The sequence below is a fragment of the Coregonus clupeaformis genome, chromosome 17 (genome assembly GCF_020615455.1).
Source record: "Coregonus clupeaformis isolate EN_2021a chromosome 17, ASM2061545v1, whole genome shotgun sequence".
In the NCBI taxonomy this organism is placed as follows: domain Eukaryota; kingdom Metazoa; phylum Chordata; class Actinopteri; order Salmoniformes; family Salmonidae; genus Coregonus; species Coregonus clupeaformis.
In genome coordinates, this window is record NC_059208.1 from 48502639 (window position 1) to 48517686 (window position 15048).

A 15048-nucleotide genomic window follows, 5' to 3' on the forward strand; every position below is an offset into this window, starting at 1 on the left:
TTATCTTCCAGTGTGGTTAGTATTCTCTTCCAGTGTGGTTAGTATTATCTTCCAGTGTGGTTAGTATTATCTTCTAGTGTGGTTAGTATCCTCTTCCAGTGTGGTTAGTATCCTCTTCCAGTGTGGTTAGTATTATATTCCAGTGTGGTTAGTATTATCTTCTAGTGTGGTTAGTATCCTCTTCTAGTGTGGTTAGTATTATCTTCCAGTGTGGTTAGTATCCTCTTCCAGTGTGGTTAGTATTCTCTTCCAGTGTGGTTAGTATCCTCTTCTAGTGTGGTTAGTATCCTCTTCTAGTGTGGTTAGTATCCTCTTCCAGTGTGGTTAGTATCCTCTTCTAGTGTGGTTAGTATTACCTTCCAGTGTGGTTAGTATTATCTTCTAGTGTGGTTAGTATTATCTTCTAGTGTGGTTAGTATCCTCTTCCAGTGTGGTTAGTATTATCTTCTAGTGTGGTTAGTATCCTCTTCTAGTGGGGTTAGTATCCTCTTCTAGTGTGGTTAGTATCCTCTTCCAGTGTGGTTAGTATCCTCTTCTAGTGTGGTTAGTATTATCTTCTAGTGTGGTTAGTATCCTCTTCTAGTGTGGTTAGTATTATCTTCTAGTGTGGTTAGTATCCTCTTCCAGTGTGGTTAGTATTATCTTCTAGTGTGGTTAGTATCCTCTTCCAGTGTGGTTAGTATCCTCTTCTAGTGTGGTTTGTATCCTCTTCCAGTGTGGTTAGTATCCTCTTCTAGTGTGGTTAGTATTATTTTCTAGTGTGGTTAGTATCCTCTTCTAGTGTGGTTAGTATCCTCTTCTAGTGTGGTTAGTATCCTCTTCCAGTGTGGTTAGTATTATATTCTAGTGTGGTTAGTATCCACTTCTAGTGTGGTTAGTATTATCTTCTAGTGTGGTTAGTATCCTCTTCTAGTGTGGTTAGTATCCTCTTCTAGTGTGGTTAGTATTATCTTCCAGTGTGGTTAGTATCCTCTTCCAGTGTGGTTAGTATCCTCTTCTAGTGTGGTTAGTATCCTCTTCCAGTGTGGTTAGTATCCTCTTCCAGTGTGGTTAGTATCCTCTTCTAGTGTGGTTAGTATTATCTTCTAGTGTGGTTAGTATCCTCTTCTAGTGTGGTTAGTATCCTCTTCTAGTGTGGTTAGTATCCTCTTCTAGTGTGGTTAGTATCCTCTTCTAGTGTGGTTAGTATTCTCTTCCAGTGTGGTTAGTTTTATCTTCTAGTGTGGTTAGTATCCTCTTCCAGTGTGGTTAGTATCCTCTTCCAGTGTGGTTAGTATTATCTTCTAGTGTGGTTAGTATCCTCTTCCAGTGTGGTTAGTATCCTCTTCTAGTGTGGTTTGTATCCTCTTCCAGTGTGGTTAGTATTATCTTCTAGTGTGGTTAGTATCCTCTTCCAGTGTGGTTAGTATTATCTTCTAGTGTGGTTAGTATCCTCTTCCAGTGTGGTTAGTATTATCTTCTAGTGTGGTTAGTATCCTCTTCCAGTGTGGTTAGTATTATCTTCTAGTGTGGTTAGTATCCTCTTCCAGTGTGGTTAGTATCCTCTTCTAGTGTGGTTAGTATCCTCTTCCAGTGTGGTTAGTATCCTCTTCTAGTGTGGTTAGTATCCTCTTCTAGTGTGGTTAGTATTCTCTTCCAGTGTGGTTAGTTTTATCTTCTAGTGTGGTTAGTATCCTCTTCCAGTGTGGTTAGTATCCTCTTCCAGTGTGGTTAGTATCCTCTTCCAGTGTGGTTAGTATCCTCTTCCAGTGTGGTTAGTATTCTCTTCTAGTGTGGTTAGTATCCTCTTCTAGTGTGGTTAGTATCCTCTTCTAGTGTGGTTAGTATCCTCTTCCAGTGTGGTTAGTATTATATTCTAGTGTGGTTAGTATCCACTTCTAGTGTGGTTAGTATTATCTTCTAGTGTGGTTAGTATCCTCTTCTAGTGTGGTTAGTATCCTCTTCTAGTGTGGTTAGTATTATCTTCCAGTGTGGTTAGTATCCTCTTCCAGTGTGGTTAGTATCCTCTTCTAGTGTGGTTAGTACCCTCGTCCAGTGTGGTTAGTATCCTCTTCTAGTGTGGTTAGTATTATCTTCTAGTGTGGTTAGTATCCTCTTCTAGTGTGGTTAGTATCCTCTTCTAGTGTGGTTAGTATCCTCTTCTAGTGTGGTTAGTATCCTCTTCTAGTGTGGTTAGTATTCTCTTCCAGTGTGGTTAGTATTATCTTCTAGTGTGGTTAGTATCCTCTTCCAGCGTGGTTAGTATCCTCTTCTAGTGTGGTTAGTATTATTTTCCAGTGTGGAAGGCCATTCTATTGTGTTTGTGTGTGTGTGTATGCGCGTGTGTGTGTTTAGTTTCTAATGTGTGTGTTCAGTTTCTAATATGTGTGTGTGTGTGTGTGAACCTAATGTTTGTTCACTTTGTTCCCCAGGTTCCCACTGCCATCCAGGAGTCTAGCTCTCAGAGGGAAATGATTCCGCATGAAGCTGACGGACGGCTCTCTTCCTCTCTCCACGGAAACGGCAGGTGTGACTCTCGCTGCTCCCACGGCAACAGCAGGTGTGCCCCTCTCTGCTTCTTGCTGAGCCAGAACCAGTCGTCCGACAGACGCTGAGCTACAGGACAGGACAGACCCCTCCGTCCCTCTCTACCTCCTCCACCCTACCCCCTCTAACTTACCCCCTACCCCCTCTAACTTACCCCCTCCAACCTACCAGTCCCCTGGCCCCAGCCACCCACACAACCAGCAGGAGGGCCTACTCTGTCAACGAGGAAAACCAGGTGAAGCCAAGAGACAGAGAGAGAGTGAGGGAGACAGCCAAAGACAGGAGTGAAATAGAGAGTGAACGAGGGAGAGACAAAGATAGAAACAGAAAGAGAAAACTGGAGTACAAGAGTTCTAAAGTGATTGTGTGAGAGAGACGAGCCAAGGCGAGTGTATGTAACAGGAAGTTGAGAGAGAAAAGATAACAGTATGAAGTCCAACCAGGAGCGCAGCAACGAGTGTCTGCCCCCCAAGAAGAGAGATTTCCCAGCAAGCACTGTGGACGAGAGGCCCCTTGTGATGGCGCCCACCAGTGAGAGCCAGCGCGGAGAGAACCTGGCATGGCTGGCCAGCGTAGCCAGCGGGCACAGCAGCGGGCACGATAGAGACAGTGGCGGAGGTGGCGGAGATGGCGTAGATGGCGGTAGAGGTGGGCAGCGTACCAGCACTCCCAGTGAGTCTGACGGGCCACAGTACAAACCGCTATGCTCCACCATCACCACACACACAGACTTCCTGGTCCCTTCCTCTATCTGCTCCATCTCCTCCTCTTCATCACATCAGCCCAGAGTGGTGACCACATCCCTCCCTGCCATGTACACCTCTCCTCTGTCCCAACCAGGAGGGGCCATCCACTACACCCAGCTGCCCCCCAACCTCCAGTTCATCAGTTCCCCTTACACAGGCCCCTACGCTGGCTACATCTCCTCCCAGCTCCTCCCTCCCCCGCCACCCACCTCCACATCCCAACGCTCCCACCCTGACCCCTACCCCAACACCACCATTACCTCCCAGTCCCAGATCTCTAGTTCCTCTCTGAGCGTGGCCCCCCAGACTGCCCCCTCGCCCCACAGTGGGACCCACCACCTGCCCCTGCACCTGCATCCCCACCCCCAACACACCCTGGCCCTCAGCGGGGGCTCCCAGGTGCTGGTCCAGTACGCGGGCCCCGGCCCCGAGGGGCACCTGACTAAGAGAGAAGAGGGCCGGCCCAGGGAGCTGCACAACGGAGAGCTGGAGAAGAGGGGCCGCTATGAGAGAAAGGAAAGCAAAGGAACCCCCTCCTCTTCTTCCTCCTCCTCTTCCTCTCAGTACCACCAACTCCACCAGCAGCAGAGCTCACAGCATCACTATGAGGCCTACACCTCCCATGATGCATCAGGGCTACGGACCTCTCTAATGCTAGTGCCCAACAGCCACGGAGGACCAGACCACCACAGCCCCAACAAACTACCGCCCTCCTCTGCCTCGCATGCAGAGAAAGGCAGCCTCCTCTTGGGTAAACCTGTGTCCTGCACCCCCTCCTCCTCCACCTCCTCCACGTTCACCTTCCCCCCTCCGCTCAGTGTGGAAAGTCTGAAGGCGGCTGTCAGCTCCCTGTCCCCTCACACCCACACGGTCATCCAGACCACACACAGCGCCAGCGATGCGTCGCCCCTCTCCCTGGGCCAACTCTCCACCAACTTCTACCAGGCTGGCCCCGGCGGGCAGCCCATCATCGGCTACCTGGCTGGGAGTGCAGGGGGGCAGCAGTACCACACCAGTCTGCCCCAGCACCTGCTTATCCCAAGGGCCCCAGGGTCTCAACCTATCATCATCCCCGTCAGTGGGGCCGGGGTCACCAGCCTGGAGGCTGCCCATGCTGCCCACATAGCCACCACAACCCAACCACAGCCCTTCCCCACCACACTACCCCACGCTTACGTCACCACCACTACCAACCCTAAACGTAACCCCAACCCTAAAGATGAGCATCTATTCGAGGTCCCGGCGCCCTATCCCCCTCTCTCCCACCCTGCCGGGGGCACTGTAGTCCAGGCCCAGCTACACCTCCCCGTGGTCCCAGCCCCCCCGGCCCCCTCCTCAGCCCCCTCGCTGCCTCCCTACTTCATCAAGGGCTCCATCATCCAGCTGGCGGACGGGGAGTTGAAGCGCGTGGAGGACCTGAAGACGGAGGACTTCATCCAGAGCGCTGAGATCAGCAGCGAGCTGAAGATAGACTCTTCGACCGTGGAACGCATCGACGGCAGCCACACGCCCAACTTCGCCATCGTACAGTTCTCCGTGGGCGAGCACCGCGCTCAGGTAGGAGAATACATACTTTTTTTTTACTTAATGAAGGCTAAAAATTGTCCAAATAAACACTACTCATGCTCAACAATAGTAACATTGATAACATTGCTAATCACAGGTAATGGACAGACAAGGTCCTTAATGTCCATGCTTAGAATGACATGAAATGTTACATCAAGAACACTTGGCAATCAATGTATTTACATCACGTTTACTCCATAGACTATTATGGTGTTCTATAGTCAGTTTCCCTCTTGTTTGCCACCTATGAGGATCCTACATGCCTCAAACGTTTCAGAGTTCTAAGAATACTTCTAAATACTTCTCTCTCTACTATTACATAGGACACCTATCTCCATCCATATCTCCATGTTACATGCAACAACAGAGCTTGCTCAAACCACATAGCTACTCAGCTAGCTGTATATATGACCACGTGGGATTGTCATTAATCATTTTTTTCAGATTTTCTTGTATTCCAGTTTCTCTTGCCCTTTCTCTCTCTCTCTCTCTCTCTTTCTCTCTCTCTCTCACTCCCCCTTTCTCTCTCGTTCTCTCTCCCCTCTTTTCTTTCTCTTTCTCTCTTTTTCTCCCTCTCTCTCTCTCAGGGGGTCTGTGTTAAAAGCTCATCATCTTTTTCATCTGTCTGTTCTCCGGTTTGGCCAACCCCTCAAACCAGCTTCTAACTATCTCCCTCCATTCTCTGTCTGAAACATGGTCAGCCTCAGAGCATTACTGTATCAAATACTTCCATTCTTATCTCTGTTCTCTCTTCTCATTTTTTCTTTGAGGTGGTTTCTTCTCTGAGTTGATTTACAGTATATGATGTCTGATGTTTAGCTTGTTTTTCTCCTGTCTGTTCTCTCTCTCTCCATCTCTCCCTCGTCTCCTCTCAATCTCTCATTCTCTCTTCCCCTCTCTCCGCCAGGTGAGTGTGGAGGTGCTGCTGGAGTATCCCTTCTTCGTATTCGGCCAGGGCTGGTCATCGTGCTGCCCGGACCGGACCACTCAGCTGTTAGAACTACCCTGCACCAAGCTAACAGTGGGGGACGTCTGCATCTCCCTCACCCTGAAGAACTTGAGGAACGGCTCCCTGAAGAAGACGCAGCAGACCCAGAACCAGGCTATTGAGATCACTACCAGCTGCAATATGGGCTCCATCCACGGGCCCCTCAAATCCTCCAGGTCAGCCAGGCACGGGGAGCAGGAGAACGGGGTGGGCCAGAGAGGCTCCAGGAGTGGATGTGGGAGTGTGGTGGTTGGAGCAGGTGGAGGTGTTCAGATCGCCTCAGAGAATGGGGAACTGAGGTTCGGCGCCGGGGGAGAAGCCAACTCGAAAGGAGGCCAGCCTGGAGATTCAGAATCCAGCGGTGGTGCCGCCAAGCCGGTGAGCCGCAAGAGGAGATGGTCGGCCCCCGAGGGCCGTAAGGTGGAGAGGAGCGAGAAGGAGCCCCCGTTGACTCTGCCCAAACCTTCCTTTATCACTCAGGAGGTAAAGATCAGCATCGAAGGCAGGTCAAATATAGGCAAGTAGTGAAGGCAGGAGATTAAAACAAGACTGTTAATTCAAATGGGGATTGGATGGAGAGATTTAAAAAAGAATGAAAAAAAGAAAGAAAGAATGCCCACATAAAAGTTTCATTTTAGCTACTTTGTTGTAGATTTTATTTCTTGTTTTTATTTTCTACCTGGATGAATGTACTGTAGGCAAAATTTTACCCAGTACTTACATGTTATCACCTTATATTAAGTTAAGTTGGTAATAACATTGTAATAGATCCGTTTGGTATTACGTAAACAAGCAACCGGTGCAATTGTTTTGGGTTGGTTCCACAAATCTCTGGGCAAGGGGATTTGTGAAGTATTGTAAATGTTTTATTTGTGGGTTTGTGGCACACAAAAGCACTGCGTGATACCTCTCTGGTCATTTGATGGCTGCAGGTGGACAAATACATTAAATTAATAAAACATGTAGTTAGCTTTCCAATAGGGCCTGGGGACATGACTAAACGGGTGTAATGTAGCTCCGTGAGTGATGTCACTTCCTTTGTGATGTCACTTCCTGGTAAAGGCACTACTGACGAGAGTGTTCAGGATGTCTGGACTGAATCACTCTCCACGCCACCTGTTGCCTTGGTGGCAGACTGAGTTGATATGATGTCATCTATCCCGAGCGACTCAAGATGTCTTTAGATAAGACACAGTTCAAAAAGGGTCTGTAACCATTTTAAACTCTCATGACTAGAAGAGGATTTGTAATAACATATTTTATTTGTCTCTGACATAAGGTTAGAACTACACATCTAGTCCTAAACAAGGGGTCACCGGATGCCTCGACACTCATCCATCTAGACCACTTAGCTAGGTGATGTCATCCAGCAGGCCAGTCCAGCCAGGTGAGGTCATCGGGCGGCGCCAGTGTGCCTCCAGAAAGAGGGAACTCTTCCTTCCTTTGTTATGTTTTGGTGACACTGAAGTCTTTATGTTATTATTTTTGTTTCTGAAACATTTTTATTTGAACTTTTTTATTTAGTTTTGCTTGTCAATTTTTCCCTTTTCACCTTTGAACCTCTCCTATCTTGCCCAGTGAGTTGATAATGATATATTTGATGATTGTCTAAAGCTTTGAGATCAGGGGTCACATACTGTATGGACGTATAGTTTGAACCAGGGTGGTTAAGTTAAATATCTATGTTATTCCTTTATACCCTAACAATGCATACTTTTGCAATCACACTGGGTTGACATGAACTATGAAAATAGGAAGATGATTATACATAATCCTTATTACTTGGTGCAACCTTTTTATTTGTATTCTTATGGAGAGAGAGGCAGAAAGAAAGAGGTTTCATCCCAAATGGCACCCTATTTCAATATAGTGTGCTACTTTTGACCAAGGCCCTATCCCTATTGGCCCTGGTCAAAAGTAGTGCACTATGTAGGGAATAGGGGGCAATTTGGGACTCTGTCAGAAAGTCAGTGTTGAGTCTTTAGAGACGAGAGGGAAAGGATGTTGTGTTGCAGCACTTTCATTTGCACACCTGTCACACTCACCAACTGATGATAACACAACTATTATTATTGTTATTATTATTATTATTATTATTATTGGTCTCTTCATTAACACAGTACTGTATGTTTTTGTTATTTTGACTTGAGGAAGAAGTAGAACTCTGTGGCAGCAGCACTTTTGAACGATGAAGGGGTCATGATGATGTCTTGGGGTCACGGGGTCACATGACCTTTGAAAGGGATGAATGTGACAGGTGATGGAGTGAGTGCCAGTTAGGAGAGGAAAGAAAGAGAGAAGAGGAATATAGAAGAAGATATAATATCAGAAGAGTGCTTTTTGTTGAGGCACTTTACTCAAATCAAAACATGCTTTTCAAAATATGCGTGTGGTCAAAAAATTTACTTTTCGACACATAACTGCCTTGTCAAGGATATGAAAAAGAAGATTGGGTAGAGCATGGGAATAGGTGTGGGAATGTCCAGCTATGTTGTGGACGACACTGAGACAGTTATCGACGCTCTGGCCACAGAATTTCTGAAGGGTGTCATATACATCATATATGTATGCATAATGCATGAATGCAGGAATGTGTAAGTGCACACAAACTCACACACACACGGAATACAGTACACACACAGACAGGCACTCTCCTAAAGGAGAGGATTGTATGTATTTCATACTTGTTGATATACATTTAATATGTATACAAATACTTGTGTGACATAGATATTTCCCCTTGATGAAGCCAAGATATTTGAGTTGCAGACGAAGATGATAGTCTCAGTGCTCTGTGCAGTGTGTGTTTGTTGGTGTGCGTGTGTGTGTGTGTATGTGTTTGTATATGTGTATAGAAATATCATATAACTTAATATGATATATCCAATGTTAAATTTCCAGTGTTTCTGTTTTTTGAGTTTTACTTAAGAGAATCTTGCAATTTGCACATCTGGAGAGGTAGTCAGTTGGGTGACATTACTTTTTGACTGTGTTCAAAATAGCACCCTATTCTCTATACAGTGCACTGGCCAAAAGTAGTGCACTATATAGGGAATAGGATGCCATTACAGACACAACTATGTTTTCAGCCATTTTGCACACACACACACACACACACACACACACACACAGAGCTGAAACCCCATTTTACTGAATTGTAGCAGTTATTTAACAAGTGTGCTCCATGCTGATTGTCTCCAATGCTCTCGGCTCTGCTCCTCATTGGACCACCACACTGTCACTCACACCTGTGGCATGTCCAAGTCCCGCCCACTTGTTGGGGGTTTGGTTGAGAGTCATTGTGGAGCCGGGGGCGGGGCCACCAGCAGGTACACCTGTTGAGCTCTCTGATTTTCAGGTGTGTTTAGGTGGTAGAAGATGTGGCAGAGAACGAGAAGTATGTAGAAGTTGCTTCTAACCACTGATCTAGGTTCAGATGTTTAGTTCATCCGCCTAATGGTTAGTGTTAGGAGTGGGTGGAGGCCAGAGGAGGCTGGTGGGAGGAGCTATAGGAGGACAGGCTCATTGTAATGGCTGGAATGGAAGTTTGGAACGGAGTCAAACATGTGGTTTCCATATGTTTGATGCTTTTGATACTGTTCCATATATTTAATTCCAGCCATTCCAATGAGCCCGTCCTCTTATACCTCCTCCCACCAGTCTCCTCTGGTGTAGGCTAATCTGATCCTAGATCTGAGGTTAAGAACAACTCCTACATGGAGCGTGGCGAAATAGGAGGATGGATGCGGGTGATCGGCGTGGTGATGGACGGATGGATGTGTGACTTGGATGGATGGATGGATGGATAAAGACAGATGGATGGTGGTGGTGGTGAGTGAGTATACACCCCGTATAGGTTTGAAAATGCTTTATTTTATATAATAAAACAGGGTTTCTCAGATCAACGCCACGGCAGTGCATTTTCATTTTTTCTTTTATAACATTGTTTTATTATGTCTTCTACAGGTAGTTTATGAAAATGTCCATGTCTGTGTGTATATGTGTGTGTGTGTGTGTGTGTGTGTGTGTGAGAATCTTTGTGTCTTTTTGTAGGGCAGGATGGGTATAGTAATGACTGTTCCTTCTAGAGCTTCACCAAACTGGGTAAAATAGTATTAGTATTAGTATTAGTATTAGTATTTTAACCATTAGGTATAGATGCCGTATCTTCATTTGATCATCCTGTTGTTGCAGGAGTTTCCCTGCACAGCAAGAAATTCAAACTTGTAGTGTATTCAAGGTTTAAAAATGCTTCTTACGTTTGTAATTTCCACTTTAAAATGTCAGACTTGATTTGCCCTAATGAAAAATGTATCAACCCCTATAATTTTTTTAAATATTAATTATAATCCACATAAATATTCATATTTGCTGCAGGATGTTGCTGCAAGATTATTTTCCAGCTGTGTGAAACTGGCTCAAATTAAGATACGGAATCTGTCTATGGTTTTGCATTCATACACATTGAACCAAAATGAGACCCTGGTTGAGTTAAGTATTGTTCTGACTGACTTACCCCTCCTAAACTCTCATTATGGGAAAATAGAGCAAAACAATGTCACCAATCAAACCCTTTCAGGTAACGTTTTCTAGTGCAAATGCATAGCATCATGGCAGTTGTGTGTGGGCTGCTTTCCAATAGCAATAGACAGACAACAAGCATACAGTAGAACCCATTAGAGTTTTCCTCCTCTCATACCTCCCTTTGATGGCCAGCCACAGATGGGGGGTGAAGCTGTGTCTCTAGAGAGCAAACTAGTTAAAAGCCTTTCCTCTCATCGCTCTCTCTGGCTGGCTATAACATGTAAATCATTCCTTCTAGAAGCTCTGCAATAAAAACCTTCTCCCTCAATGTTAGAACCAAAATAAAGAGCTGCTTCCACACACACACCCTTGAAAGAACTCAGCCAGCCGTTAACATACCAGCCTAGTCATTTTAGCATCTTTCAATTCCTATTAAGTTGTTGCAGTTGCACGGCCTGCCATTCAAAAAATTCAGGGAGATTTTCACATATGCAGTGACAGACTGTTCAGTATGGACTACAGTACACATTATGCTACACCCACTAGTGACCTCTAATCTCTGACTCCTAGTTCAGGTAGCCATGGCCAGCCAGCCTCTGTTATACCCTTTCTAGAACCTCAGCAGCCAGTTAGTTATTTTACCCTCAGCAACCGCTAGCTACCTTCTATCAATGGCCTGGCCTTACATGTGCAACTGCCTTTTTCTTCCCCCTAGCACAGTTTCTTTCCGCTCTCTAGTTCCCACACACACACTCACTTTTTATTTTCTGTTCGAGACATATTAAGTAACAGTGTTCATACACCAGTGGAGATGTTTGCGTGTTGAGATTAGTGTTAAGTGAACCCAGAGATTCACCGCAGTTTGTTTTTCTTGTTTTAGGAGTAAACAAAATAAACACACACACACACACACACACACACATATACAGGAAGCCACATTCACCCGATCTGCAATGTCTGCTTAGGTCAGCTTCACAATCAAAGCAGTGTGTCAGGTTAGTTGGAGAGGTGAGAGGCGTAGTGGGCAGGACAGGTAGGTGGTAGAGGACAGGACTCAAAGTAAGGGCATGCAGTCAGGAGATTTAGCCTAATGTATAATATAGTATAGTGGACTGTTATAAGGTTGTAGTAAGGTTGTATTCAAGTTGTACTAAGATTGTGTGAGGTTTAAATAAAGTTGTAATTAGATGAAGGAGGGGACCGCAGAGCTTGTGGCAATTACATTGTTAGTCTGCTGTCTTTTTAATTTCATTTAGTGTCTTTTATTTCTAGTTCAGGAACTCCCAGGTAGTCCCAGTTCTTATCTATCAGGATAATGATTCCCGTTGCCCTTGGAATCATACTGTATGTGCAATAGTATAATTAGTATAATTTTCCTCTCCCATTGTTGTGCCAAGTGTATGTAGCATTGTCCCTGTCAGATGTTTGTTAGCCATGTACTGTATGTGTCTTTGTCCATACCCCTTTACTGTGCCCCTACAATGTCTTCAATTTCATTTGCCTCACGCTAGACAGACTTCTAGAACTCAGGAAGGGTTAGTGCAGAGTGGGTGGATAAGAATGGAGATTGAGTGAGCATATTGCCTGTATGTTGAGTGTCAAGCTGGCAGCATATGCAGGCCTACCGGTATGTAGAAGTATGTCTTTGACCTCAGTAAATAGAATGCTTTGTCAGTCAACGCTCCAGCTAGACGTTCATTTACAGTCTGACTGTTAAGAAGCTGGATTCTGTAAATGATTCTACATTCTGCAGTCCAGGAAAACTGTCAGTCAGAGAGAGTGATGTAAGATAGAGAAGAAGAAAAAGAATGGATGATATCAGAAAGAAAGACAGAGACAGGCACCTGGCTAGGGAGAGGTGTACTGTACTTTCCATTCTTGGGATGTTTGAGGTGTTGTGACGGAGAGGTGATAGTAACATGATGTCAGTGGTAGAGGTATGTATGTAGTGTTGACATAAAGAGTTTCCCTGCCCTGGGGCTGTTGGCTTTCAGGTGGATTTATAATGTTTATCAGCCTCTGGTGAAGTAAGGGGACATTCCTGTTCCATTAGAAAGACTTGGGTGCTCTGTGTCAGTACCCTGCTGCTCATCTGCATCATGTCAATGTCTGTGTGAGAGTGTGGAGAGACATGTTTGACTAAGGCTAGTTGCATACAGGTATGTGGAAATATGTGTGTGTACACTTTTCTGTTTAAACTTGAGATTATGTTGTCCCCACCAGCCTTTCGTAATGATGTTGTTTATTTTCTGTGTGCGTGTGTATATGCGTGTGTGTGTGTGGTGTTCTCTCTTATGGACTTTGAGATCACTAGCCCTAACCCTCATAAGGTCCAGAGAGAAAAGACAGATGACAGAGTTATTATAACCTCATATATTAGTGGGGACCACTTTTGTAAAACCAACCAATAAAGATGCACATTTAAAGTAGCCGACTAACGGCGTAAACTTGATACTGTTTCAGCACTTTCTAAACCCAGAGGAAAGGTCTGGTCTAAACCCTCATGTCAGACCAAGGCCTTTCCCAGAGGTATAACATTCAATCATTAATTCATTCAATACAGACAGAGAATGAAAGAGATAGAGAGAGAGAAAAACTAACCGAAAAAAATAGACAGGAGAAAGAGATGGAGAGACTGTTTGGATTCATTTTTTTGCACATGGCCTTGTTGTAAACAGTAGTGTTTCCTCTCTTTGCTCCATTTCGCCTAGCGTCCGGCACGTTCTTGGGTCCAACGAGTTAAGACGCTAGGCGGTTTCCTGGTTCCACATTACTAACCAGGAAGTACCTTTCTCATGGACGCACCCTTTTTTGTGTGTTCAGTTTGGTCCTATTGTATAAAAGACTTTTGCTTTCTTTATTTACTTACCTTTTCGGAATAGGACCTTTTCCTTGTTTTAGTCTCCTTTGTAGCACTTGACTCTGTCAGGAGACGTGATTGGACGTCTGTTTGGGGAATGTTTCATGTGACTTTGTGACAAGCCTCCTCATTGGAGGAGCACACACAGCTGACCTTGTCTTTTTTTATTGGCTTATTTACTTCTTGCACAAATGACAAATATAATGAATGTTGGTGTGAGCTTCAGCGTTTTGAAAAGAAAAGGCATGTGTTGTTGTTTTTATTGTTTATTGCCATGTTGTTTTATTTTAGTAAATTTTTTGGCAAAAAAAAGATCATGATTTTGGCACCTTTTTGTGTTTAAACTGAACAGAATTCAATCAGGATTCCTTTGTTTAAACTTGACTGTTGTTTGACGTCTTGTCAATAAATGTCCGTACCGCTGGATAACCAACTCAGGCAGAGAAAACTTCAACACACCCATTAACCACATGGTTAAGTCGTCCGTTCCCCCCCCTCAATTTAATGTTGGTAAGCTTTTCGATATGGGTTATTACTATAATTAGTTATTATATTTATGTAATAAATATATAAATATAATTTATTGTATGGATTATTATGATTAGGATTCTTATTATACTGTTATATGCTGGAGATGGCTATGTGCTCTCAGTGTGGAGGTGTAGTAAGGAGACATGGGTTGACCTGGTCCATCATCCAGCAGCTCTATCTTTACCCCACTCTATCTATAACGACCAGCTGACAGACACTCACTCACTCGCTCAGAGATATGGCCTGTTCTGTGCTCTCTGACTACTCACCTTTGACCCCTACACACTCTGAAGCCCAGAGAAGGGTCTTCTGTCAGCTGGGGTCCAGTAAATGTTGCCTACTGGTCAGAACACAAAGACATGTCTGGGGGTGGGACTCTCTCTGTTGACCTTTGGTTTGGCTGCTGGTCAAACTGGACATGTGGAGACATAAGCGGAGTGATATCCGAATTGCAGGCTGCCAGTCACACAGAGAACTGAGACGCAACACAAGGACTGGCAAGGCAGGCAAAGACAGACTTGGACATGATGAGAGACGGAGCCAATCAGAACCAACCAACAACCAACTCATGTTATATAGATGCTGTACTCCATCACCACCAACCCGTGTCTGTCACAGACCTCTATAGCAATCCAAACTGTCAGTGTATGTATTTGAGATCTGTAAGAACACACCTCTTAAGAAAAAAAGAAAAGAAGACTTGAAATATCTTAAAGAAATGGACATATAAATGTCCTACGATTTTTTTAAATGTTGCCAATGAATGCTCTACAAGATATTGTACTTCTGTAATATAATATTTCACACAAAAATACAAAACCCCTACATCCCCACACCTCAACCCAACTGATAATGTTTGATAAAAGGGGTTAATAGAAAAACAGAGGTGAGTTTGTATCAGTGAGTTCTGGGACGGTAGAAACAGGAGCTCCCCCTAGTGTCAGCCCCATGACACCACACTACTCCTCCCTGCTACATTTTCATCATTTAGCAGACACTCTTATCCAGAGTGACTTACAGTTATTGAGTGCAAACATTTTTTAATTTAATTTAATATTTTTTTTATACTGGTCCCCCGTGTGAAACGAACCCACAACCCTGGCGTTGCAAACGCCATGCTCTACCAACTGAGCTACACGGGACTACTCACCTGTTGGAAAGTGTCATCTCTTAACTGGTGTTGAGGGGGAGAGAAAACAATGGGTGTTCATTACAACTTGTTACGCACGCATTTGCTGTTGTTGTTGTTTTTAATGTGTATTTTCCCCCAGTCCATTTTGTTGATCGAATCAAAACAGGTAAACAGA

At 44.6% G+C, this 15048-nt stretch overlaps 1 protein-coding gene across 2 annotated transcripts in view; it reads left to right on the top strand.

Annotated features, from left to right (window-relative positions):
- Positions 1–13798, top strand: part of LOC121586655 (ataxin-1-like) — a 183261-nt gene extending 169463 nt beyond the window's left edge. For both annotated transcript variants that reach the window (XM_041903552.2, XM_041903553.2), the window contains 2 exons: positions 2412–4829; positions 5746–13798. In XM_041903552.2, the coding sequence (XP_041759486.1) occupies positions 2955–4829; positions 5746–6351 (2481 nt within the window). In that variant the 5' untranslated portion in view covers positions 2412–2954 and the 3' untranslated portion in view covers positions 6352–13798. The remainder of the gene's footprint in view (positions 1–2411; positions 4830–5745) is intronic.
- Positions 13799–15048: the final 1250 nt, after the last annotated feature.